We start from the raw sequence: 26252 nt of genomic DNA, 5'->3' as shown, positions 1-26252 counted from the left end.
TAGGGAAGTTTTCAGCTATTATCTCCTCAAGTATTTTCTTGAGTCCTTTCTGTCTCTCTCTTCTCCTTCTGGGACCCCTTTGGTGCATTTAATATTGTCCCAGAAGTTTCTTACGCTGTCTTCATTTTTTTTTTTTGCATTATTTTTCTATATTCTGTTTCGCAGCCGTGATTTCCACCATTCTGTCCTCCAGGTCCCTTATCCATTCTTCTGCCTCAGTTATTCTGCTATTGATTTCTTCTAGTGTTTTGTTCATCTCAGTTTGTTCTTTACTTCTTCTAGGTCTCTGGTAAAGTATTCTTGCATCTTCTCCATTGTTTATCTTCTCGCTTCTTCTGCATGCCCTCTGGTGGATGAGGCTAAGAGGCTTCCGTAAGCTTTCTGATGGGAAGGACAGGGTGGGGAAAACTGGGTCTCGTTTTGGTGGGCAGGGCCTTGGTCAGTAAATCTTTAATTCAGTTGTCTGCAAATGGGTGGGGTTATACTCCCTTCTTGTTAGTGTCTTGGCCTGAGGCATCCCACCAGGGCTGGGATCTATGGGCTCTGTGGTACGGTTAATGGCAAGTCCAAGAGGACTTACTCAACGGGGACCTTCCAGGACTGCTGCTGCCAGTGTCCCCGTCCCTGCCATGAGCCCTTGCTGACCCAGGCCTCCACAGGTGACCCTCCAACAGTAGCACGTAGCTTTGCATCAGTCTCCTCTGGGGTCACTGCTCCTTTCCCTTGGGTCGTGGTGCGTGCAAGATTCCGTTTGTGCCCTCCACGAGTGGAGTCTCTGTTTCCTCTAGTCCTGTGCAAGTGCTATAATCAAAGCCCGCTGGCCTTCAAGGTCAGATTCCCTGGGGATTCCCAGCCCCTTTATCAAATTCCCAGGTTGGGAAGCCTGATGTGGGGCTCAGAACTTTCGCAACAGTGAGAGAACTTCTTGAGTATCATTGTTCTCCAGTTTGTGGGTTGCCCAGCCGGTGGGTACGGGATTTGATTTTATCGTGATTGCACCCTTCCTACCATCTCACTGGAGCTTCTCCTTTGTCTTTGGACGTGGGGTATCTCTTTTTGGAAGTTTCCAGCATCCTCCTGTCGATGGTTGTTCAGCAGGTAGTTGCAATTCTGGTGCTCTCACGGGAGGAGATGAGCACATATCCTTCTACTCGCCCATCATCTGGGGTGTGAGGTGGCTAAGCAGTTCAAAATATGAATTTGGGAGGGGTGTGTGTAACTGTTTAGTGCAGAGCAGGTGCTTAGTGCAGTCTTGAAATAAGTCACTCTCTCTTCATGTCATGGAGCCTTGAAGTGAATTGGGGGAGCCCTGATGAAACAGGGTTCAGTCCAATTTTTACTGCTTCTTCCACTCTCCATTCTCATCGGCATCCATGTCAACGTTGTATGCTCTTACTAAGTAGCTTTAGTAACATTAAAACTACCAAATTCTCTTTCTGTCTCTCACAGGAGGTTTTAAACAGTTGCTGATATTTGATCTATACACCTTCGCTTTTTCTCTCTTTTTTGAAAAACTGTATCTCTGCTGGTGTGAGTTGTCCCAGCGGGGCAACTGGGCACCACATCCAGGTTCCCATACACCAGGGCACGCCCGCTCCCCCATATGGACACTGTAATTTTGCTTTTGCAATGATGGAATGAAAAGGAAGGGACTCCTGTGGGCTTACAGTGTGACCTGGGCCTGTCAGGCCTCCAGGGAAGCTGAGGGCCTTGACCACTCACTGGATGGCGATCATGCCAATCCTTCAGTTCAGTTCAGTTCAGTCGCTCAGTCGTGTCCGACTCTCCGCGACCCCATGAATCACAGCACGCCAGGCCTCCCTGTCCATCACCTTGACCCCTGGCAAATGAGCTTAGAGCTGGCTCTGGAGGAAGTGGTCCCCGGTTGACCCTTCAAGCTCCACCTACCGTCGCCAGCCCTTCAGGGTCTTTCCCGCCTGTCCGCCACCATCTCAGCCTCGATCTTGGTGGGCGGGTCTGCGGGCCGCCCCCTTGCCATTCCTGTAGCGGGGTGTACACCAGCACCTTCACAGACTCCTGTTCCCTGTGCAGCTGACATCTCTGCCGCCCCCGCCCCGCCCAGCTCCTGCCCGCCCCACCCTCCCCGCCCCGCCCCACCCTCCCCGCCCCGCCCCGCCCTCCCCGCCCCGCCCCGCCCTCCCCGCCCCGCCCCGCCCCGCCCTCCCCGCCCCGCCCCGCCCCGCCCTCCCCGCCCCGCCCCGCCCCGCCCTCCCCTCCCCTCCCCGCCCCGCCCCACCCTCCCCGCCCCGCCCCGTCCCGCCCCACCCTCCCGCCCAACCCCGCCCCACCCTCCCGCCCCGCCCCGCCCAGCTCCTCCCCTCCCCACCCTCCCCTCCCCGCCCCCGCCGCTCCCCTCCCCACCCCGCCCCGCCCCCACCCTTTCCACCCCTCCCCCACCCTGAGGTCAGCGTTGCCAATGGCAACTCCTCGTGACTCTCATCCCGGCGGCCGCCATCTTCCCTGTGGACATCACTGCGGGCCCATCACGGTCTGGCACGTCTCTCTTGCCATGTCTGCCACAGAGGAGCACGACTGGATCCCGGGTGGCCTGGACAGGGCTGGTGGCAGGCCGGGCCGTGACCCCAGTCCCCTTGGGGTCCCGGCACCGTCTTGGGAGGGGACGGATGGGGTCGAGGAGGCCGCAGCCCTTCTGCCCTCCCCGGGGGTGTCAGGAGCCCTTCGCAGGGGGCACGGTGGGCCACAGGCCACAGTGGAAGAGGAGAGGGATATCGAGCCATTAGAGGAGGAGGAAGAGGAGGAGGAGGAGTCTGAGTTCGAGCTGGAGTACCTGGAGGAGGAGGAGCACCTGTTGGAAGAGGTCGAGGAGGAGAAGGATGCAGAAGAGGATGACGAGAGTGAGCAGGAAGTCGCAGCAATGCTTGAAGGCCACGGGGACCCCTTGGAGCAGTGTGGGCCTGTGTTCTGGGGTCTGGTCCAGTGCCTTCTACACAGTTTCTCCTACGATGACCATGCCCTGGTCTGGCCCCCTGGCGCCAGCCCGATGGTCAGGCACAGCTTCCAGCCTCCCTCAGGCCCTGGAGAGGGTCCCGCGCCTCCGCAGGAGCAGGAAGATCTGGGAGAGGGAGGCGCGGCCTCACAGGGTGAGTACCAAGCAGAGGGCGCCCCACCCTGGGAGCCTCAGGGTCCCAGGGTCCAGGGGGCTGCATCCCAGAAGTCAGAGGAATCCGCGATGCAGGCTGAGCTCTGGGAGGGTGGCGCCCTGGCTGTTGCCTCTGAGTCCTGGGAGGCTGAGGCCTGTGGTCCCGGCAGGGCCGAGGTGGGCAAGTGGCGGCCGGGCCCTCAGGCCCTTGTGGACCCTGTGGGGGCGTCAGGCTCAAAGGCAGGCCGCGCTCAGCACTGGCCTCTCATGGTTAAGCAGCGGGTCAAAGCTCTCAAAAACCTCCACGCATAATTTGCACAAGTGGAAGCCCAATTCTATAAAGACCTTTACGGTCTTGGCGAAAAGTATGCTGCCTTCTGCCAGCCTCTGTTTGATAAGAGAGCTGACATCATCAGTGCAATTCATGAGCCCACAGAAGGTGAATGTTAGTGGCCAGTACCTGTTCCAGAAGGAGCCTGGGAGGAGACGGAAAGAGAGCCTGAAGGGAAAGGGAAACAAAGGGCATCCCTCACTTTTGGTTGATGGCATTTAAAAACCTAAAGGTTCTCGGTAGCATGATCCGGGAAAATGATGAACTTGTACTGGAGCCCCTGAAAGATGTAAAAATAAAACTTCTCAGGGGTCCAGGAACCAATGAGCTTCGCAGGAGAATTTCTTTGTAAGGGAAAGGAGTACTTTTTCAACAAAGTTCTGACAAAAACATACAAATGCGGTCAGACCCAGATGATTCTGATCCCTTCTTCTCCAAAGGGCCAGAAATAATCAGCAGCACAGGGTGTGAGATCTACTGGAAAGGTGGTAAAGACCTCACCCTGAAAACCCTGAAGCTGCAGAAATGTGAGGGCCCTGAAGGTGTCGCACCAACCTCTAGGAAGGTGCCCAGCTATTCTTTCTTCACCTACTTCTCTCCTCCCTGGGGGTAGAGTACTGGATGTGGCTACTGATTATAAATTGGGTTATTTTTTTCCGTGAAGTTCCGGTCCCAAATTCTGTATTAGACTTTACAAAAGAAGCGAGTGATTATCAGTGTGAAGAGTCTGATGAGGTCCAAGAAGCTGAAGGTGAAGAGGAGGACAGCGATGAAAAACCAGAAGAAGGACCTGAAAAGGACCTGAACCCAGCAGAGGACAGCCGCGGAGAACCCAGGTATCTGTGTGCAGCTCTGAGTATCACCCAGCCACCATTCCTGAAATACATTTTAAAATTTTCTCCCCAAGATAATTAAAACTTGGTTAAAGTCTAGTTTCAAAACAGCTTAATGTTAGTAATACTTTGTGTGCTAGATAATATAGAACGCAGCATGTTCTGAAATGTACTTCATTCACAGCTACAGATCCTTTGAGCTGTAGCTGTAAGGCTTCCCCACGTGGGAAGTTTTTGAGACCTGGTAGCAGAGACCACCGGAGAAGGCAATGGCAAGCCACTCCAGTACTCTTGCCTAGAAAATCCCATGGATGGAGGAGCCTGGTAGGCTGCAGTCCATGGGGTCGCTAGGGGTCGGACAGACTGAGCGACTTCACTTTCTCTTTTCACTTTCACACATTGGAGAAGGAAATGGCAACCCACTCCAGTGTTCTTGCCTGGAGAATCCCAGGGACGGGGGAGCCTGGTGGGCTTCCGTCTATGGGGTCACACAGAGTCGGACACGACTGAAGTGACTTAGCAGCAGCAGCAGCAGCAGCAGCAGCAGAGACCACGGAGAAGGAAATGGCAGCCCACTCCAGTATTCTTGCCTGGAGAATCCCAGGGACAGAGGAGCCTGTTGGGCTGCCGTCTATGGGGTCGCACAGAGTCGGACATGACTGACGTGACTTAGCAGCAGCAGCAGCAGAGACCACTGTTTGTCTGGAACGCAGTTAATCGGATCAGGCGACTAAAGGTGACTGGAATGTGCACTAGCTGGGCCTTCGGCACTGAGCTGCAGAAATACGGTCTTTTGTCCTAACCGGGAGAAAGCAAAAAATGCCTTTGAGAATGTGACTATTGACAAAGGTGTAGTAAGTGAAAAATTTTCAAGGGGGAGCACATTTAATGACTGATACCTGTTTCTTCAGTTGTAAGTTTTTCTAGTTCATGGGACAGTCAAAAGAAAAGCAAATTAGTCATGGTGAGATTGTTGTTCATCGCTGAATTGGTCATTAAGGCAACTTATATCTTACCTATCCCTTCCTCTCTTTCTTGCTTTGCTTTTTCCTGTCTTTCATCTCTTCCTTTTATGGATATGGAAACTGAGAGTCTGGGAGTTTAAGAGTGTGATTGATGGAGAGAGCACAGGCTTGTAAGGTGGAAAGACTTATCAGATAAGTCTCTCTCGAGAAAAACCAACAACAACAAAGCAGGCATTTTGGTGTTTGGCGAGTGGGAGAGGACGTTGGTGTGAGGGGTGAGTGATTGACGACGTATCCAAAGCTCTGTGTTGCGAGAGGTAAATGTGGTAATTTCTCTTTTGACTTAGCAGGCATACGTTGGACTGACTGTTTTCTTAGATTTAGAAAGTCACTGTTGCATGTTACTGGTTTACAATTTTTCAAAATTAATTTATATATTTTAATTGGAGGCCAATTACTTTACAGTATCGTGGTGGTGTTTGCCATACATCAACATGAATCAGCCATGGGTGTACATGTGTCCCACCATCCTGAACCCCGCTCCCACCTCCCTCCGCACCCCATCCCTCTAAGTTGTCCCAGAGCACCAGCTTTGGGTGCCCTGCTTCATGCATCAAACTTGCCCTGGTCATCTGTTTTACATATAGTAATATACATGTTTCAATGCTATTCTCTCATATCGTCCCACCCGCGCCTTCTCCTACATAGTCCAAAAGTCTGTTCTTTACATCGGTGTCTCTTTGCTGTCTTGCATATAGGGTTGCCATTACCATCTTTCTAAATTCCATATATATGCGTTAATATACTGTATTGCTGTTTTCTCTTTCTGACCTAACTTCACTCTGTATAATAGGCTCCGGATTCACCCACCTCATTAGAACTGACTGAAATGCATTCTTTTTTTTTAATAGCTGAGTAATAGTCGGTTGTGTATATGTACCACAACTTTCTTATCCATTCATCTGCTGATGGACATCTAGGTTGCTTCCGTGTCCTGGCTATTGTAAACAGTGTTGCAATGAACATTGGGGTACATGTGTCTCTTTCAACTCTGGTTTCCTCAGTGTGTATGCCCAGCAGCGGGATTGCTGGGTCGTATGGCTGATCTATTTCTAGTTTCTTTAAGGAATCTCCACAGTGTTCTCCATAGTGGCTGTACTAGTTTGCATTCCCACCAACAGTGTAAGAGGGTTCCCTTCTTCTCCACACTCTCTCCAGCATTTATTGTTTGTAGACTTTTTGATGGCAGCCGTTCTGACTGGCATGAGATGGTACCTCATTGTGGCTTTGATTTGCATTTCTCTGATAATGAGTGATGTTGAGCATCTTTTCATGTGTTTGTTAGCCATCTGTATGTCTTCTTTGGAGAAATGACTGTTTAGTTCCTTGGGTCGTTTTTTGATTTTTTGATCGGGTCTTTTATTTTTCTGGAATTGAGCAGCATGAGCTGCTTGTATATTTTGGAGATTAATTCTTTGTCAGTGGCTTCGTTTGCTATTATTTTCTCCCATTCTGAGGGCTCCCTTTTCACCCTGCTTACAGTTTCCTTCGTTGTGCAAAAGCTTCTAAGTTTAATTAGGTCCCATTTGTTTATTTTTGCTTTTATTTCCATTACTCTGGGAGGAGGGTCATAGAGGATCTTGCTGTGATTTATGTCAGAGAGTGTTCTGCCTATGTTTTTCTCTAAGAGTTTTATAGTTTTTGGTCTTAGGTTTAGGTCTTTAATCCATTTTGAGTTTATTTTGGTGTGTGGTGTTAAAAAGTGTTCTAGTTTCATTCTTTTACAGGTGGTTGACCAGTTTTCCCACACCACTTTTTAAAGAGATTGTCTTTTCTCCATTGTATAGTTTTGCCTCCTTTCTCAATGATAAGGTGTCCGTAGGTGTGTGGGTTTGTCTCTGGGCTTTCTATTTTGTTCCATTGATCTATATTTCTGTCTCTGTGCCAGAACCATACTGTCTTTTTTTTAATTTATTTATTTTAGTTGGAGGCTAATTACATTATTTTTTTTAATTGGAGGCAAATTACATTCATATATTGGTTGGTTTTGCCATACATTGACATGAATCTGCCCCGGGTGTACATGTGTTCCCCCTCTTGAACCCCCCTCCCACCTCCCTCTTCCCCATATCCTCCCTCCAGGTCATCCCCGTGCACATTGGTTTGTCTTGATGACTGTAGCTTTGTAGTGTAGTCTGAAGTCAGGCAGGTTGATTCCTCCAGTTCCATTCTTCTCTCTCAAGATTGCTTTGGCTATTCGAGGTTTTTTGTGTTTCCATACAAATTGTGAAATTATTTGTTCTAGTTCTGTGAAAAATACCGTTGGTAGCTTGAGAGGGATTGCTTTGGGTAGTGTACTCCTTTTCGCTATAGTGACTCTTCCAATCCACGAACATGGTATATTTCTCCATCTATTTGTGTCATCTTTGATTTCTTTCATCAGTGTTTCATAAAGTCTTTTGTTTCTCTAGGTAAATTTATTCCTAAGTATTTTATTCTTTTTGTTGCAGTGGTGAATGGGATTGTTTCCTTAGTTTCTCTTTCTGTTTTCTTAGTGTATAGGAATGCAAGGGATTTCTCTCTGTTAATTTTATATCCTGCAACTTTACTATATTCATGGATTAGCTCTAGTAACTTTCTGGTGCTGTCTTTAGGGTTTTCTACGTAGAGGATCATGACATCTGCAAACAGGGAGGGTTTTGTTTCTTCTTTTCCAATCCGGATTCCTTTTATTTCTTTTTCTTCTCTGATTGCTGTGGCTAGGACTTCCAGAACTATGCTGAATAGTAGTGGTGAGAGTGGGCACCCTTGTCTTGTTCCTGATTTTGGAGGAAATGCTTTCAGTTTTTCCCCATTGAGGATGATGTTTGCTGTGGGCTTGTCGTATATGGCTTTTATTATGTTGAGGTATGTTCCTTCTATGCCTGCTTTCTGGAGAGTTTTTATCATAAATGGGTGCTGAATTTTGTCAAAGGCTTTCTCTGCATCTGTTGAGATAACCATATGTTTTTTATCGTTCAATTTGTTCATATGGTGTATCACATTGATTGATTTGTGAATATTGAAGAATCCTTGCATCCCTGGGATAAAGCCCACTTGGTCATGATGTGTGATCTTTTTAATATGTTGTTGGATTTGGTTTGCTAGAATTTTGTTGAGGATTTTTGCATCTCTGTTCATCAGTGATAAATTGTCCTGTAGTTTTCTTTCTTTGTGGCATCTTTGTCTGGTTTTGGTATTAGGGTGATGGTGGCCTCATAGAATGAGTTTGGCAGTTTACCTTCCTCTGCAATTTTCTGGAAGAGTTTGAGTAGGATAGGTGTTAGCTCTTCTCTATGTTTTTGATAGAATTCACCTGTGGAGCCACCTGGTCCTGGGCTTTTGTTTGTTGAAAGGTTTTTTTTTTTTTTTATTTTTATTACAGCTTCAATTTCCGTGCTTGTGATGGGCCTCTTAAGATTTTCTATTTCTTCCTGGTTCAGTTTTGGAAAGTTATACTTTTCTAAGAATTTGTCCATTCCTTCCAAGTTGTCCATTTTGTTGGCATGTAACTACTCATAGTAGTCTCTCATGACCTTTTGTATTTCTGGGTTGTCTGTTGTGATTCTCCATTTTCGTTTCTAATTTTATTGATTTGATTCTTCTCCCGTTTTTTCCTGATGAGTCTGGCTAATGGCTTGTCTATTTTATTTATCTTCTCCAAGAACCAGCTTTTAGTTTTGTTGATTTTTGCTACAGTCTCCTTTGTTTCTTTTTCAGTTATTTCTGCTTTCAGTTTTATGATTTCTTTCCTTCTACTAACTTTGGGGTGGTTCTTTTCTTCTTTTTCTACTTGCTTTAAAGTTGGGTTGTTTATTTGATGTCTCTCTTGGTTCTTGAGGTAGGCTTGTATTGCTATGAATCTCCCTCTTAGTACTGCTTTTACTGAATCCCATAGGTTTTGGGTTGTCGTGTTTTCATTTTCAATTGTTTCTTTGTATATTTTTATTTCCCTTTTGATTTCTTCCATGATCTGTTTGGTTATTCAGAATTGTGTTGGCTAGCCTCCATATGTTTGTATTTTTAACAGTTTTTTTTTTCCCCCTGTACTTGACACCTAATCTTACCGCCTTGTGATCGGAAAAGATGCTTGAAATGATTTCAATTTTATTTTAAAATTTTACCAAGGCTTATATTTATGACCCCGGATGTGATCTATCCTGGAGAATGTTCTGTGTACACTTGAGAAAAAGGTGAATTCCATTGTTTTGGGGTGAAATGCCCTATAGATATCAATTAGGTGTAACTGGTCCATTGTATCATTTAGCGCTTGTGTTTCCTTGCTAATTTTCTGTTTGGTTGATCTATCCATAAGTGTGTGGGGGGTATTAAAGTCCCCCACTATTGTTGTGTTACTCTTAATTTCCCCTTTCATACTCGTTAGCATTTGCCTTCTGTATTGAGGTGCTCCTATGTTGGGTGCATATGTATTTATAATTGTTATATCTTCTTGTTGGATTGATCCTTTGATTGTTATGTAGTGTCCTTCTTTGTCTCTTATCATGGTCTTTATTTCAAAGTCTATTTTATTTGATATGAGTATTGCTACTCCTGCTTTCTTTTGGCCCCCATTTGCATGAAATATATTTTTCCAGCAGCCTTTCACTTTCAGTCTGTATGTGTCCCTAGGTTTGAGGTGAGTCTCTTGTAGACAGTTTATATAGGGGTCATGTTTTTTTATCCAGTTGGCCAGTCTTTTTGGTTGGAGCATTTAACCCGTTTACATTTAAGGTAATTATTGATAAGTACATGGCAACCCACTCCAGTGTTCTTGCCTGGAGAATCCCAGGGACGGGGGAGCCTGGTGGGCTTCCGTCTATGGGGTCACACGGAGTCGGACACGACTGAAGTGACTTAGCAGACGATCCTGTTGCCATTTACATTTGCGGGGGCTGGTTCGATTTTATAAACATTTACTGTGTTTCCTGGCTAGAGAAGATCCTTTAGCATTTGTTGAAGAGCTGGTTTGGTGGTGCTGATGGTGCTGAATTCTCTCAGCTTTTGCTTGTCTATAAAGCTTTTGATTTCTCCTGAATATCTGAATGAGATCCTTCCTGGGTAGAGTAATTTTGGTTGTAGGTTTTTCTCTTTCATCACTTTAAGTATGTCCTGCCATTCCTTTCTGGCCTGGAGAGTTTCTATGGAAAGATCAGCTGTTATCCTTATGGGGATCCCCTTGTGTGCTTTTTGTTGCTTTTCTCTTGCTGCTTTAAATGCTTGATCTTTGTTAGTCTGATTAATTTGTGTCTTGGGGTGTTTTGCCTTGAGTTTATCCCGCTTGGGACTCTCTGGGTTTCTTGGACGTGGGTGGCTGTTTCCTCCCCCATATTAGGGAAGTTTTCGACTGTTATCTCCTGAAGTATTTTCTCATGCACTTTCGTTTTGTCTTCTTCTTCTGGGACACCTATGATTCGAATGTTGGGGCTTTTTAACTTTGTCCCAGAGGTCTCTGAGGTTGTTCTCATTTGTTTTAATTCTTTTTTTTCCCTTGTGCCTCATTTACTTCCACCATTCTGTCTTCCACCTCACCTATCCTCTACTCTGCCTCACTTATTCTACTGCTGGTTCCCTCCAGAGGGCTTTTGATCTCAGTTACTGCATTATTCATTATTGGTTGATTCTTCTTTATTTCTTCTAGGTCCTTAATTAAACATTTCTTGCATTTTCTCGATCCTTGCCTCTAGTCTATTTATCTGTAGCTCCATTTTGTTTTCAAGATTTTGGGTCATCTTTACTGTCATTATTCTGAATACTTTTTCAAGTATCTCCTCCTCTTTGGTTTGGTTTGGTGGGTTTTTAGCATGTTCCTTCACCTGCTGAATATTTCTCTGCCTTTTCATTTTGTTTAGATTGCTGTTTGGGGTGCCCTTTCTGCAGGCTGGAAGTTCGTGGTTCCTCTTAATTGTGGAGTCTTCTCCCTGTGGGTGGGGTTGGACTAATGGCTTGTCAAGGTATCCTGGTTGGGGGAGCTTGTGTCTGTGTTCTGGTGGGTGGAACTGGATGTCTTCTCTCTGGAGTGTAATAAAGTGTCCAGTAGTGAGTTTTGGGGTGTCTGTGGGTTTAGTGTGGCTTTGGGCAGCCCGTCTTTTAAAGTTCAAGGTTGGGTTCCTGTTTTGCTGGAGAATTATTGTGGTGTCTCTTGCACTGGATCTTGGTAGCTCTTGGGTGGAGCTTGGTTTCAGTGTAGGTGTGGAGACTTTTGGGTGAGCTCTTGCCTATTAATGTTCTCTGGAGTCAGGAGTTCTCTGATGTTCTAAAGTTTTGGAGTTAAGCCTCCTGCCTCTGGCTTTCGGTCCCTGTCTCACAGTAGCCTCAAGACTTCTCCATCCACACAGCATAGAAGATAAAACCCCTAGGTTTATTGGTGAAACAGTTCTCCACAGCCAGAAACACCCACAGAGATTCACAGAGTTATATAGAGAAGAGAAGAGGGAGGAGGGAGATAGAGGTGACCAGGAGGAGAAAAGGGAGAGTCAAAAGGGGAGAGAACAGTCTAGCCATTAATCTAATCCCTAAGTGCTCTCCACAGCCTGGAACACCCAGAGAGATTCACAGAGTTATCTACAGAAGAGAAGAGGGAGGGAGGAAGGCGATAGAGGTGACCTGGAGGAGAAAAGGGAGAGAGCAGTCAAGCCAGTAATCAAATCCTTAAGTGAAAATGGATACTGAAGATTAGACTCTTAGAGGTACAAAATTGATAACAAATATCAAAAAGCAAAGGTTAGAAACCTGGCAGAGAGGTTAGACTCTCAAAAGTAAAATATAAAAAATACAAAACATAATCAATCACAGTAATCAAAAACTATGGAATTTGTTTTCTAAAAAATAGGGGTTTGGGGGGAAACGTAATAGGAGGCTATAAAAACGCAAGTTAAAGGAGTAATAAAGAACTAAATTAACAAAAAATTAAAAAGTGATAACAGTAAACATATATCTAGGAATTTCTCTGGGCATTGTGGGGACTGTTCAGTGTCAGATCATCCCTTGTTCTGGCTTGTACTTGTTCTCAAGGTCCATAGGTGCCCCTCAAATGTCTCCAGTATTAAATGCAGGGTTTCAATCTGCTGTACCTGTTACTTCCAAAGCGGTCCCCCTTCTTTGTTTATTTTGGCTTCCTCTGCAAGTCTCTTCAGTGTTTAATTTCCACCGTGACGCAAGGGGGCGAAGGTGGCCGCTTATTTAGGCTCACTTGTTCAGTTGTGTTGTGGAGAGGGAGGGACACTGCAGACAAATACCGCTGGCGGGTGTGGGGAGTGCTCGCAGTGGATGGACCACACTGGGTTTGCCACAGTCCGAGGCAGCATGTGCTTCCCGGGTCTAGACTGATCAGTCTCCAGGGTGCTCTGCAAGGGCACTGTCCCAAGTGCCAAGTGGGCCCTGCGTTTCGTGCACTTCCCAGGTCTAAGCCGCTCAGGTTCTCAGGTGCTCCACAAGGGCACAGACCCGGATAGGCTGTGCGTTTTGTGCCCTTCCCAGGTCCAAGCAGCTCAGGCGACTGGGTGCTTGGTGAGCGCACTGTCCCAGGTGGGCCCTGCGTCTTACTCACCTGCCTGGTCCCCGCCACTCAGTTTCCTGGGTGTGCCACGAGAGCACAGTTCCAGGTGTGCCGTGTGTCCCCTCTGGGGAGCTGATCTCAGGCTGTGACACTCCTGGCAGATGTCAGCCATCTAGGATCCCAAGAAGACGAGGTCAGCAACTGGGAGCCTGCGCACAGTTTGGTGGAAGATGTGATCTCCGGGGCCAAGATTGCAGCAGCCCCTTGCCTTCCGGCTCTGGCTATCTCTCGCCTGCCTCCCTGCCTCCAGGGAGGGAGGGCCCTATATGGCAGCTGGCTTGCTCTCCTTTGGTATTTGCTCAATCCTTTGTTCTGTGAGCGTGCCAGGGGTGACGATAGAGCCTTTTGTGAGAAAGGTCTTTTTGTGTGTCTCTCTGGCGATCCCACGGTTTGGGTTGCTGTCTCACGTTAGCTCCCTCAGATTGTCCTCAGGGCATTCAGGCCCGGTGCTTACCATAAGGACCAGTTATGCAGCCTGCGCCTCCCTGCCCAGCCCCCACTCACTGGTGGTGGACCCCAGTGTCTGGGCCACTTCTCCACTGGCAGTTGTGGTTAGGCGCGTATTCTGTGGGTTTTTTTTTTTTTTCCTCCTGGTTATGTTGCCCTCCGTGTGGAGACTTCTCCTCTTTCCTGACTCCCTAGCCAGGATGGGTCTCCGCCCCTAACTCTTTTGTCTCAGTTTTTGCCTTTTATATTTTGTCCTACCTCATTTTGAAGAGATCGGGCTGCCTTTCTGGGTGCCTGGTGTCCTCCGCCAGCATTCAGAAGTTGTTTTGTGGAAGTTGCTCAGCATTCAAATGATCTTTTGATGAATTTGTGGGGGGAGAAAATGGTCTCCCCGTCCTATTCCTCTGCCATCTTGGGACTGCCGCCTGGTTTTCAATTGTTAATTGACTCTTAGTTCATCCCACAGCTGTCAAGCATAGAAAGACATGATGGAGGAAGAAACAATGAACTTGCCCCTCACGAATTTGAGATTTTCGGCTTCTTGGTAGCCAGTGGGAATTCTATCAACACTGGTTTTGTTCCAGATTTCATCATGTGAAATGTCTCATCCACTGACATCTGACTTTTTTCCTTACATTTGTCAGATACATTTGACTGTGTTTGCTCATGTTAAAAATAAAAATTTGCTAGCCGTGAATAAGCCGCAGATTTTTTAGATGTGTAACACTGATGCGAATCTTGTATCTTTTTGTTTTGGTCCCCTTTACTGTCATTGAAACCATTTTCTTTAGTTTTCTTGCATTGCAGGTGGATTCTTTACCAACCAAGTTATCAGGAAGCCCTTTATTGCAGCCACAGGTTAGTTAATATATCAATTGACAAACAATTTATGTAAAGAGAGAGATGGAGGTCTAGCCCCTACTTCATTTTAGTGAGAGGAACCAGTGGGTGACCACGCTGATCTGGAGACCAGATAGAGCTACTGAGCTGCCACAGACCAGCGGCACCAGCATCACCTGGGAATTTGTTAGAAGTGCAGCTTCTCAGGCCCCACTCCAGATTTACTGGATCATTATTCTGAAGGTGGCCCAGCTGTCAGAGCTTTACATGTCCTCCAGGTGGCTCTGAAGAATCTCAAAGGTTCAGCATCACATCGTAGAGCAATGATGGGCATGGGGCGGTGGACGGATGTTGTGAGGGACTGAGTTTCTCCTGTGGTGAGACCATCGTTTGTTCAGTGACTTGGTACAATTTTGGGTAAGCTGAATGGGACAGTAAAGGCCGGAATGGGCACGAGACTAGAATTCTCAAGGCCCTGAGATACAGAAAACCTCCTGGCAGGGCAGGGATTGGATGGTGGCAGTGAAGAAAACATGGATGAGGGAACAAACTAGGTTCAGAAGGATAGAACCATTATGATATCATGAATATGAGGTTTAAAAACATGCAAAACAATCACTGATTATAGATACATATATGTAGTGAAAGGTACGCGTGGAAGGAATGCATGCATATGTAACGTGTAGAAAGGCATGTATGAGGATGATAAACACCTGCTTAGGACAGTGGAGAGGGAGAGAGGAGAATTCAACTGGGAAGGGTTACTCTTACCTTCCTAGGGCTGCCGTAACAAATTACCACAACGGAGGTGGCTTAAAACAACATAAAATTTATTTTGTCACCAGTTCTAGAGGTCAGAAGTCTGAAAGCGAGCGGCTCTGGGGGAGAATCCTCCTTGCCACCTCCAGTTTCTGGTGGCTTCTGGCACTTCTTGGCTTGTGACAAAATAACTCCAGTCTTCACATGACCTTCTTCCCTGTGTCTGTGTATCTCTAATCTCACTCTTTCTGTTATAAGGATACCACCCAGTCCATTTAGGGCCCATCCCAAATCCAGGGTGACTTCACTAAATTAGATCCTAATGTAATTACAACTGCAAAGACCCTGTTTCCAAATAAGGTCACATTCACAGGTACCAGGGACCTGGACTTGGGCATGTCTTTCTGGAGGACACAGGTATGTACCGGGCTTCAACTGTACCTGTAGGGTAACATTTCTGAAGTTGGGTGATGGGTCCATGGATGTAGTATTCTTTATACCATTATGTAGGTCTGAAACATTTCCTGACCTTCCCCCCACCAAAAAGATGGAAAGAAGAAAATGGGCCTAAGAAATGGAAGCTATTTAAGGGGGGTGGGGTGGGGGAATGAAGTTGTAATTGACCAGAATACAGGATCAGAGAAGGAGAAAGGCCAGGGGGTTGACGGTAGAGGATTTCCTTTAGGCATTTTTTGGTAAGGCAGTGTAGGTGCCTTCTAGGTCTCATTGGTGACCGCCCCCCCCCTCCTTCTTTCATATTCTATGGTAGCATGTCTCATATCCTAATATATTTTCACATTTTTACATATTTGTGTCTACTTCCATCTCCCAACCCCTAGGATATGAGCCTCTGAATGATTGGGATCTTAAAGGGATTTATTTCTCTCTGTCCCTCCCAGAGCACCTATCAATAGTACTGTGTTTTCTTCTTAGTAGGTGCTCCATAAATGAGCACTAAAATAAAGGTAATGCAACACCATCCTCTTTTCTGTCATCGCTGTTAACATTTTGAAAGTGCATTACCACACAGTAACATGCAGTTTTCCTTATGGAGTGGCACAGGGCTTTGTCTCCCCCCACTCAGTATTTAATTTCATTAAATGAGTTAATACATATAAAGCACTCAGAAGAGCACGTGGCACTTAAGTGTCATGTAAGTGCTTGCTCTTAGCCTTACCATTTTAATCTAATTTTCATAGTGTTACTATTATCACTGAGAAGTTGAAACGCACAAGAGTCCCATAGCAAGTGCAGGTACCACTTTATAAATAAATAAAGCCAAGAGAATGTAACCAATTTAATAATAATAATACCTCTGAGACTAGAAATCTTGTGTCCTCACTCCCAGACTTTAGCAGTAAAAGTCTGACTACATTAGATAGCTGACAAACTACATTAAAACATTTATTTTCATCGATTTATAATTTATCCCTTATGTACATTCAGAGAGAAATTGAGACACCTTACAGTAAAAATACATAAACAATAGCCACACTGTTCACAGTAGCCAAGACATGGAAAAAACCTGAATGTCCATCAACAGATGAGTGGATAAAGAAGATGTGGTACCTTACTCAGAATGAAATAATGCCATTTGCAGCAACATGGAGTAACATCGATGGACCTAGAGATGACCATACTAAGTAAAGTGAGTCAGAAAGAGAAAGGCAAGTACCATATGGTAGCACTGACACGTGGAATCTAAAACATGACACGAGTAAACTTATCTGTGAAACAGGAACAGACTCTCAGACATAGAGAACAGACATGTGATTGCCAAGCGGGAGGAGTGTGGGGGGAGGGAGGGATTGGGAGTTTGGGGTTAGCAGATGCAAACTACTGTATATACAATGGATAAATAACGAAGTCCTACTGTATAGGACAGGGAACTGTATTCGATATCCTATAATAAGCCACACTGGAAAAAGGATATGAAAAAGTATATATATGCATGTATAACTGAATCACTCTGCTGTACAGCAGCAATTAGCACAACATTGTAAATCAACTATACTTCAATAAAATAAACTTTAAAAAATACAAAAGGGCAGTCCAAGTAGGAATTTATCCACGTGATGTCATTTGAAGGGCCTCATGTTGTTTCTGATTGGTTTGTGCTGTGCTTTCTCCTATCTTTCTGCTAAAATATAAAAAGGGATCCTTTCCTCCAGTTTCCAAAGCACTTTCCCTATTTCCCTTTCACTGGCAGCCTCCACAATTGCCCTCAACCGGGCTTCTGATAAGGTGCTCTTCAAAGCATCTTTGACTACCACTATACACTCTCAAAGTCCTTTCTTTGTTTCGTTCCTGTTGTTTACCATGAAACCCTACTCTCAATGCCAGCACGTATTTTACTTTTCTATTGCTGTGCAACAAATGGCTGGTCACATTGTTGTTCAGTTGCTAAATCGTGTCTGACTCTGTGTCCCCATGGACTGCAGCACATCAGGCTTCCCTGTCCTTCACGATCTCCTGGAGTTTGTTCACACGCATATCCACTGAGTCGGTCATGCCGTCCAACCATCTCATCCTCTGTCGCCCTCTTCTCCTCCTGCCCTCAATCTTTCCCAGCATCAGGGTCTTTTGGTCATCTTTATTAAATGAGATAAGGCTCTACACTAGAGCATGAACACCAGGAGGCAAGGATCTTTGGGGGCATTCTTAGAGGCTGGCTGTCACAGTGCCTGTGCTGAACCGGTTGTTGATCATAGTACTGCTATGAGATCCGGGTTAGAGGGGCTTGTAATAGGCCCCATGCTTTAGAGGTTCCACTCCTACCCTCTTCCAGCCTCATCTCTCTGCAAATAGCCAAGGGCAATCGAGGGGATGTGCACACTGAGAACCCACCTGCCTGCCTCCAAACTTGTTTCATGTATCAGTTCAGTCACTCAGTCACGGCCGACTCTTTGCGACCCCATGAACCGCAGCATGCCAGGCCTCCCTGTCCATCACCAACTCCCAGAGTCCACCCAAACCCATGTCCATCGAGTCGGTGATGCCACCCAACCATCTCATCCTCTGTCGTCCCCTTCTCCTCCTGCCCTCAATCTTTCCCAGCATCAGGGACTTTTCAAATGACTCAGGGCTTCGCATCACGTGGCCAAAGTATTGGAGTTTCAGCTTCAACATCAGTCCTTCCAGTGAACACCCAGGAGTGATCTCCTTTAGGATGGACTGGTTGGATCTCCTTGCAGTCCAAGGGACTCTCAAGAGTCTTCTCCAACACCACAGTTCAAAAGCATCGATTCTTTGGCGCTCAGCTTTCTTTATAGTCCAACTCTCACATCCATACATGACCACTGGGAAAACCATAGCCTTGACTAGACAGACATTTGTTGGCAAAGTAATGTCTCTGCTTTTTAATATGCTATCTAGGTTGGTCATAACTTTCCTTCCAAGGAGTAAGCGCTTTTAATTTCATGGCTGCAGTGATTTTGGAGCCCAGAAAAATAAAGTCAGCCACTGTTTCCACTGTTTCCCCATCTATTTCCCATGAAGTGATGGGACCGGATGCCATGATCTTAGTTTTCTGAATGTTGAGCTTTAAGACCAACTTTCTCACTCTCCTCTTTCACTTTCATCAAGAGGCTCTTTAGTTCTTCTTCACTTTCTGCCATCAGGGTGGTGTCATCTGCATATCTGAGGATATTGATATTTCTCCCAGCAATCTTGTATCAGAGGCCCTGAATTTGGTGCCCAAGGGACCCCAAGCTCCGAGAAGCCTGCGTGCTCCTCATCACTGAATTTGTGCTTCTGAGGGCTGGATGGCACTTCCAGTGTTATAGTCCCAGGACTGGGAGGTAACAGAGAGGTGGTGGCTGTATTTGGGGAACAGGAGACAACTGTGCTTCAGTATCCATATATGGCATGTGAAGCCTCTGGAGGTGAGGAATGAAGCTCAGAGTGAGTAGAGAGGGGAAGAGGTTGTGTCCAGGGCCCGGGATGTGGACCAAGTGGCCTGTGTTGGGGGCCGAGCTCTCCCCACTTTGCTGGAACAGAACTTTGAGGAGTCCAGGTACTGTGCACAGACCCTAAGTGACCCTCAACCTCTGTGTTATTCACACTCTCATATGTCTCCTTCCCTTAAGTTGGGCTGAAGCTGTGACTTCCTCCTAACCATCAGAATATGGAAAAGTCAATGGGATGGTACTCTCTTGACTATATTAGTATGTTACTGAAGTTTGATCTTTGTACTATTTACGTGGTAATTTGATTTTCCTATTTCACAACGGAAAACTAATGCACCTGGCCTAGGAGAGGACAGCCCTGGAAACTCCAGTTCTCCTAGTATGTTTTCAGTTTCACCAAACTATCCCTAACATATTCCAGTTATAGATAGCTTTGTGTTTTTAAATTAACTAGATAAAAGAAAAAGAGACTGAAACATGCCAAGTAACTGAAATTTGAACTTCACTGAAGGAGGGATTTCTTTTAAACAAATAGGAGACAGAACCTGCTACTTTGAAAATCCCCAGCCTCTCCTGGATAGCAAATGATGTGAAAGTTAAGAGAAAGCTTCTGGGCAAAGGTCAAATCCAGAAGTCTTCTGGGAAAATATGGTGTAGAGATGAAGTCAAGGGTGTGACTATATTCTGTTTAGGCCTCAGGAAGATCTGGGCCAATAACCCAGAGATCCTTAAAGTTTAAAAAAAAAAAAGCCCTTGTAAGAAGTTGAAGGGTGTTATCCAAGAAGTCTCAGCAGAAACCCAAGGCCCAAATGGATTACCTGAAAGTGAGTCATGTATGTGCCTTCTGCCTACTGGAGTGAACCCCAGTAAGATTACCTAGAAGGCCACATAGGGCCTTTAAAAGACAAAATTTTAGCAGAAAGATAGACAGCACAGCACAAACTGATCAGAAATAATATGATGCCCTTCAAATGACATTCAGTTCAGTTCAGTTCAGTCGCTCAGTCGTGTCCGACTCTCCGCGACCCCATGAATCACAGCACGCCAGGCCTCCCTGTCCATCACCAACTCCCGGAGTTCACTCAAACTCATGTCCACAGAGTCCGTGATGCCATCCAGCCATCTCATTCTCCGTCGTCCCCTTCTCCTCCCGCCCCCAACCTTTCCCAGCATCAGAGTCTTTTCCAGTGAGTCAACTCGTCGCATGAGGTGGCCAAAGTATTGCAGTTTCAGCTTTAGCATCAGTCCCTCCAATGAACATCCAGGATTGATCTCCTCCAGAATGGACTGGTTGGATCTCCTTGCAGTATAAGGGACTCTCAAGAGTCTTCTCCAACACCACAGTTCAAAAGCATCGATTCTTCGGCGGTCAGCCTTCTTCACAGTCCAACTCTCACATCCATACATGACCACGGGAAAAACCATTGCCTTGACTAGACGGACCTTGGTTGGCAAAGTAATGTCTCTGCTTTTTAATATACTATCAAGGTTGGTCATAACTTTCCTTCCAAGGAGCAAGCGTCCTACTTGGACTGCCCTTTTGTTTTACATAACGGTGACAAAGCCCTGTGCCACTCCATAAGGTATACTGCATGTTACTCTGTGGTAATACACTTTTAAAATGCTAACACCAATGACAAAACAGAGGATAGCATTGCATTTACTTTAGTGCTCATTTATGGACATGGTGAAGGACAGGGAAGCCTGGCGTGCTGCAGTCCGTGGGGTCGCAGAGTCGGACACAACTGAGCGACTGAAGGACAACAAGTTGCTGTAGAAGACAGTCTGGCAGCTCCTGAAAAAAGTTAAAAAGCCTATGGTTGTCTCATCAACTCAACTATTAGCTATACATGCCCAAGAGTTGAAAGTATTTATTCAAACAAAAAGTTCTATCCCCATGTTTGTAGCGGCCTTATTAACCATAACCCAATGGGAGACATCCCAAGTATCCATCAGCCTGTCCTCACCTTGTTTCATATTCATAAACAAAAGTGACCCTCTGTACAAAGGCATAGCGTTCAGCCGTAAAAAGGAATGAGAGAGGCCAGACACAAAAGGTCACATGTTGTAGGATTTCATTTCTGTCAACTCTCTAGAAAGGGTAAGTCCACAGAGGTAAAGAGCAGATTAGTGGTTATCAGAGCCTGGTTGCAGTGAGGGGGAAATGGAGAAGGATTGATTACTGGCATGGGGTTTCCTTTACGAGTGATAATTTACTTGGGGACAACAGAGAGAATGGCTGAACAGCATTGTGAATGTACTAAATGCCTGTGAAGTATACCCTTTAAAAAGGTGACATTTACCACAATGGCGCAGTAATACTTTTTAAAGATAAAAAGTGATTATTGGCTTAAGACTTCTACAAATAGATTTGGAATTGATTTCAACATCTGCTAAACTGCATCACGTAGGAAAACATTTTTGAACAATACTGGGGCACAAAATAGAGGAATTCTTGAAGATACCACTAAGTTTTTAAAAGATGCCCCTATAGTGTTAAGGGAGCTACTGAAGAGAGCCAATAGATTTATTTGCCTTAAGCATTTTATTATTGCGGTGTTTCAGTGCTCCAGATCACAGCAGCCACTGTCCTAAAATATCCTGTAGCGGGCATAGGCACTCTGACATATGGCTCATAAAGTTAAATTGAGTCTTTGTCACTTAGAAATGGGCTTGATAACATGGGACCCAATGGACTATCCCCACTGAAAATATCGATTATGAGTTAGGTAAAACAAAGCAAGGCCGATATAAGGGGTGAAACCCATAATGCATAAGTTCTACGTAGGGAAGAGGTGATTATCCTCACTGTGTCTCCTATCAAAGGCACTAACTCCCAAATACCACTACCTGGGGGTGGGGTGGAGTGGGTAAGGGTTTCAACATACGAATTTGGGAGGAGTGGAGTGTCCCACTTTAGTGCAGAGCAAGTGCTTAGCCCAGTCATGAAGTCTCTCTTCATTTCTTGGAATTTTGAACTAATTGGGGAGCCCTGATGAATCCCTTTTCAGCTCCTAGGTTTATTCCTTCCACTCTCCATTCTCACTGCATCCATGTCAACGTGTATGTTCTTTTCTAAGTACCTTTAATAACATTAAAACCTCCAAATTCTCTTTCTGTCTCTCACAGGAGGTTTCAGCAGTTGCTCCTATGTGATCTAAACACGTTCTCGGGTTTTTTTTTTTCTTCTTCTTTATATATTCTTTTTACTGAAGGATAGTTGACTTACAATGTTCCAGGTGCACAGCAAGGTGATTCAGTTATACATATAGTCATATATTATTTTTCAGATTATTTTCCATTATAGGTATTTCAAGAGACTGACAAAGGAACTACAGTTCCCTGTGCTATACAGTAAACCTTTGTTGCTTGTTGCACACCTTTTTTAAAAATTAGAAATCTATCATTCTATTCATACTAAGTCAAACAAGAGGCATCAAAATGTCATAAATTTTTTAGTTAGGCAAACAATACGTTTTCTAAAGTATATATATTATACATACTGGTGAGTATGCAACTATGACTCACTTAATACCATTGTAACATGATTGGTCAACAGAAAAGTAATAGAATTCTATATCACCAAAATTACCATTTAATGGAAAAATCTGTAATCACTTTTTGAAATCCTGACACATATCAGGATTATCTTGGAATTTTTTTTATTTTTTATTTATTTATTTTTTTTGAACAGAGGAAAATTTATGCGTCGAACCTGGACTGGTCACTTATGATAATATACATGCTACAATTCCATTCTCTCCAATCATTCCACCTTCACCCTCTCCCACAGAGTCCCAAAGACTGTTCTAAATGCCTATGTCTCTTTTGCAGTCTCTTATACAGGTTCAGAATTTTTTGAAACATGCCACGGTATTGCTTTTATTCTCCAAACCTACGGACGTGTTTCTAATGAGCAGCCATGCTTAAAAACAACCGGACTATATGATGATCTTTAACTTTTTATCTAGCTTGTTTCACTTTTTCTATTTCATATTCAGTGCTCCCGTTTAATTCAGGTTATGTTTTCCAATTTCTCCATCTCTTTCTTGTGATGTTCTTTCTCAAGGCTTTAGCGAGCCTTTATTAGCTTTTAAAAATGAGCGTATCCCTGATGGCCTGAGCTGTCACAGGGTGGCAACTGGGCACCACACCCAGCTTCCCATACCCCAGAGTGCCGCCCTGTAGGGACATTGCCATTTTGTTTTTGCAATGGTGCAATGTAAAGGAAGGGACTCTTGTGGGCTCAAAGTATGACCTGGGGCTGGAAGGCTTCCATGCAGTCTGAAAGCCTTGATCACTCATTGGACGGCGGTCATGCCAATCCTTGCCTCCCGGCAATGAGCTTAGAGCTGGCGCTGGAGGAAGTGGTCCCCGGTTGACCCTTCCAGCCCCACCTACCGTCGCCAGCCCATCAGGGTCTTTCCCGCCTGCCCGCCGCCATCTCAGCCTCGCTAACCCTTGCCGCTCCTGTCGCGGGGGCGCCCACACCAGCACCTTCGCAGACTCCTGTTCCGTGCGCAGCCGTCGTCTCTGCTGCCCCCACCCCCACCCTAAGGTCCAACTGCCAACAGCGTCTCCTCGGCGCGACACTCAGCCCGGCGGCCGCCATCTTCCCCACAGACGTCACTGCAGGCTCCCAGTCTCCTTGGGGTCCAGGCATCCGCTTGGGAGGGGATGGAAGGAGTTGCGGAGGCCACGGCTCTTCTGGCTTCCTTGGAGGTCTCCAGAGCCCTTCCGGGGGAGCAGGGTTGGCCACAGGCCGCAGTGGAAGAGGAACGTGGTAGAGAGCCGTTAGAGGAGGAGGGGATGGAGGAAGATGTAGAGCAGATGGAGGAAGATGGAGAGGAGATGGAGGAGGATGAGGAAGAGGGTGAGATTGATTTCGAGTTGGAGGACGTGGAGGAGGAGGAGCACCTGTCTGGAGAGAGCGAGGAGGAGGAGGACACAGAAGAGGACGACGAGAATGAGCGGGAGGGTGCGGCAGTTTGTACCGGCCTTGGGTTCTCTGTGGAGAAGTTTGAGCCCATGTTCTGGAGTCAGGTCGACTCCTTCCTACGCAATTTCCATAACAACAAATATGTCCTGTTCCGGCCGCGCACTGACCGCCTGATGGCCAGGGGCTGCTCCCAAGCACCCTCGGACCCTGGAGAAGGTCCGGTGCCTCCTCAGGAGCAGGAAGCCCTGGGAGAGGGAGGCAGAGTCTTGCAGGGTGAGTACCCGGCGCGGGGGGGGGGGGCGGCGCTCCACCCTGGGAGCTGCGGGATCCTGCGGAGGGGGTTGCATCCTAGAAGGCTGAGGAACCGGCGGTGGAGGCCGAGTTCTGGGCGAGCGAGGTCCTGACTGCTGCCTCTGAGTACTGGGAGGCCGAGGCCTGTGGTCCCGGAGGGGCTGAGGCGGGCAAGCGGTGGCTGAGCCTTTAGGCCCTTGCGGCCCCTGTGGGGCCATCCAGCTCAAAGGCAGGTCTCTAGCGGTTAAGCAGCGGGTCAGAGCTCTCGAAAACCTCCAGGCACAATTAGAAGGCAGCACAAGTGGAAGCCCAATTCTATAGACCTTTATGGTCTCAAGAAAAAGCATGCTGCCTTCTACCAGCCTAGGGGCAAACAAACGGCATCCCTCCCTTTTGGTCGACGGCTTTAAAAAATGTGAAGATTCTCGGTAGGAGGATCTGAGAAAATGATGACATAGCACAGGGCTACTTTTCAGCAGTTGAGGAATCCGTGAGCTTCCCCATGGAATTTGTCTTTAAATCAAACGAACATTTTCCATTGGATTCTGACAGACACATGCAAAATGGTATCAGTATCAGATGATTCAGATCCCTTCTCCAAAGGGGCCAGAAATAATCAGAAGCATAGGAAATGGCAACCCACTCCAGTGTTCTTGCCTGGAGAATCCCAGGGACGGGGGAGCCTGGTGGGCTGCCGTCTATGGGGTCACACAGAGTCGGACACGACTGAAGTGACTTAGCAGCAGCAGCAGCATAGCTGTGTGAGACCTACTGGAAAGAGGGGGAAAACCTTTGTGAAAATTGTCAGGCAACAGAAATGGGGTGGGGGGCTAGAAGTGTATCAACCGGTAGAAACATGTCCAGCTATTATTTGTTTTTTCTTTCTTTAAACATATTTCTCGTCTCTCAGGCCTAGACTCTGCTGCTGATTTTAAGTTGGGATATTTTCCCCGCCAACTTTTGACCCCAGAGTCTGCATCATTCTGCCCTAATGACGAGGGTGACTATCAGTATGAAAACACTGATGAAGAGGAAGAGGATGGAAGTGAAAAACCTGGAGAAGGACTCTAAATGGATGTGGTCGCAGCAAAGGGCAGCTCTGGATAATACAGGTATTATTGTATAGGCTTTAGTATGACGTAACCATTCCTGACACATACCTGTTACTAACAGCTTTATATTTTTAATTTTTCTTCTGTAAAATAAATAAGAAAGTTGTTGAAATTTAATTTTGGAAAAACAGCTTATTGTTAATAATGTATTCTAGATAATGTAGGCGGCAGTATGTTCTGAAATGTATTTCATTTATAGCCACGAGTCCTTTGTCCTGTAGCTTTAGGCCTACTACAGATGGGAAATTTATCAGACCTGGAAATAGAGACCAATGCTTCTTTAGAGAATCGTCACCAGAAGCAGCAGCTAAAGTGACTAGGTCGTGCACTAGCTGTATCATCATCGCCTGGCCACAGAATTGTAGTCTCTGGTACTGACGATGACTTTGAGAAAGTGATTCCTCACAAAGTAGTAAGACGTTAAGGGTGTCAAGAGCACTGCATCTCAGGATTAATTCACAAATATTAGTTCAATTTAGATTTGTTATTCAAAAGAAAAGAAAATCAGTCATAGTAATATTATTGGTTATCAATCACAGAGTGGCCTTTCATGAAAACAAACAAGCATTTATAGTGGTGGGCAAGAGGGAGATCAGGTTGGTGTGACAAAATGATGTGCACCCTGATCACCAAGGGTCTGGGTTACAAGAAGAAAGCATTTTGTTTTCTCCTCATTGAGAAAGTAGATGTACATAGTACTGACTCCTATTTAGAAAGTCACTGGTGCACGTTATTGGGGTACACTTGTTAATTGGCTCTTATTCATCCTACAGTGGGAAGAAGCAGACAGCAAAAGAAAAGATGCATTTGTTCTTCACGGATATTCTTGTTTTCATTAGCCCAAAATACTAATTTTGTTTCAAAGTTTCAACGCCCCAAAGTGATATTAACTACTGACATCTGACTTTACAGATAATTTGATAGTATTGTTCACATTGGAAATAAAAGCTTGTTTGAACTTAATAAGCTGCAGTGTTTTGTTTTCGCATAAATAACACTGACTCAAATCTATCATTGTTCTGTTTATTTTGGCCCACCTTACTGTCACTGAAAGGGATTTCTTTCAGCTATTTGTCAAGCCTGTTTTAAATCCTTTATTGCAGCCCCAAATA

The 26252-nt window shown here is 45.8% G+C and overlaps 2 protein-coding genes and 1 pseudogene across 3 annotated transcripts; all 3 read left to right on the top strand.

Annotated features, from left to right (window-relative positions):
• Positions 1–2430: 2430 nt before the first annotated feature.
• On the top strand, positions 2431–16709 carry LOC148773383 (uncharacterized). Of its 2 annotated transcripts, none has more exons than XM_088833750.1 (3): positions 2431–3122; positions 4117–4288; positions 15264–16709. In XM_088833750.1, the coding sequence occupies exons 1-3, from the start codon at positions 2438–2440 to the stop codon at positions 15340–15342; spliced, it is 936 nt and encodes a 311-aa protein (XP_088689876.1). In that variant the 5' UTR covers positions 2431–2437; the 3' UTR covers positions 15343–16709. The 2 variants fall into 2 exon arrangements, with proteins under 2 accessions (XP_088689876.1, XP_088689877.1); XM_088833751.1 differs by lacking the exon at positions 15264–16709 and adding an exon at positions 13758–15244.
• Positions 16710–19751: 3042 nt separating this feature from the next.
• Positions 19752–26083, top strand: LOC148773381 (uncharacterized). Its single transcript, XM_088833928.1, has 3 exons — positions 19752–24010; positions 24939–25140; positions 25914–26083. Exons 1-2 carry the CDS (start codon positions 23476–23478, stop codon positions 25097–25099), a joined length of 696 nt encoding a protein of 231 aa, XP_088690054.1. The 5' UTR covers positions 19752–23475; the 3' UTR covers positions 25100–25140; positions 25914–26083.
• On the top strand, positions 24105–25076 carry LOC148773382 (nucleosome assembly protein 1-like 1; annotated as a pseudogene).
• Positions 26084–26252: the final 169 nt, after the last annotated feature.

The sequence above is a fragment of the Moschus berezovskii genome, chromosome X (genome assembly GCF_049115385.1).
Source record: "Moschus berezovskii isolate FMDL1 chromosome X, NW_MosBer_1.0, whole genome shotgun sequence".
In the NCBI taxonomy this organism is placed as follows: Eukaryota; Metazoa; Chordata; class Mammalia; order Artiodactyla; family Moschidae; genus Moschus; species Moschus berezovskii.
The sequence above is the reverse complement of the archived record's forward strand: the minus strand, read 5'-3'. Positions and strand labels throughout refer to the sequence as shown.

Coding starts and splice junctions, on each gene's coding strand:
- LOC148773383 (XM_088833750.1), top strand. CDS start 2,438: ATGGCAACTCCTCGTGACTCTCATCCCGGCGGCCGCCATCTTCCCTGT. Junction 3,123..4,116: donor GGGAGGCGCGGCCTCACAGG/GTGAGTACCAAG, acceptor TTTTCCGTGAAG/TTCCGGTCCCAAATTCTGTA. Junction 4,289..15,263: donor GACAGCCGCGGAGAACCCAG/GTATCTGTGTGC, acceptor TCACATTCACAG/GTACCAGGGACCTGGACTTG.
- LOC148773381 (XM_088833928.1), top strand. CDS start 23,476: ATGGAAGGAGTTGCGGAGGCCACGGCTCTTCTGGCTTCCTTGGAGGTC. Junction 24,011..24,938: donor GGGAGGCAGAGTCTTGCAGG/GTGAGTACCCGG, acceptor CTCGTCTCTCAG/GCCTAGACTCTGCTGCTGAT.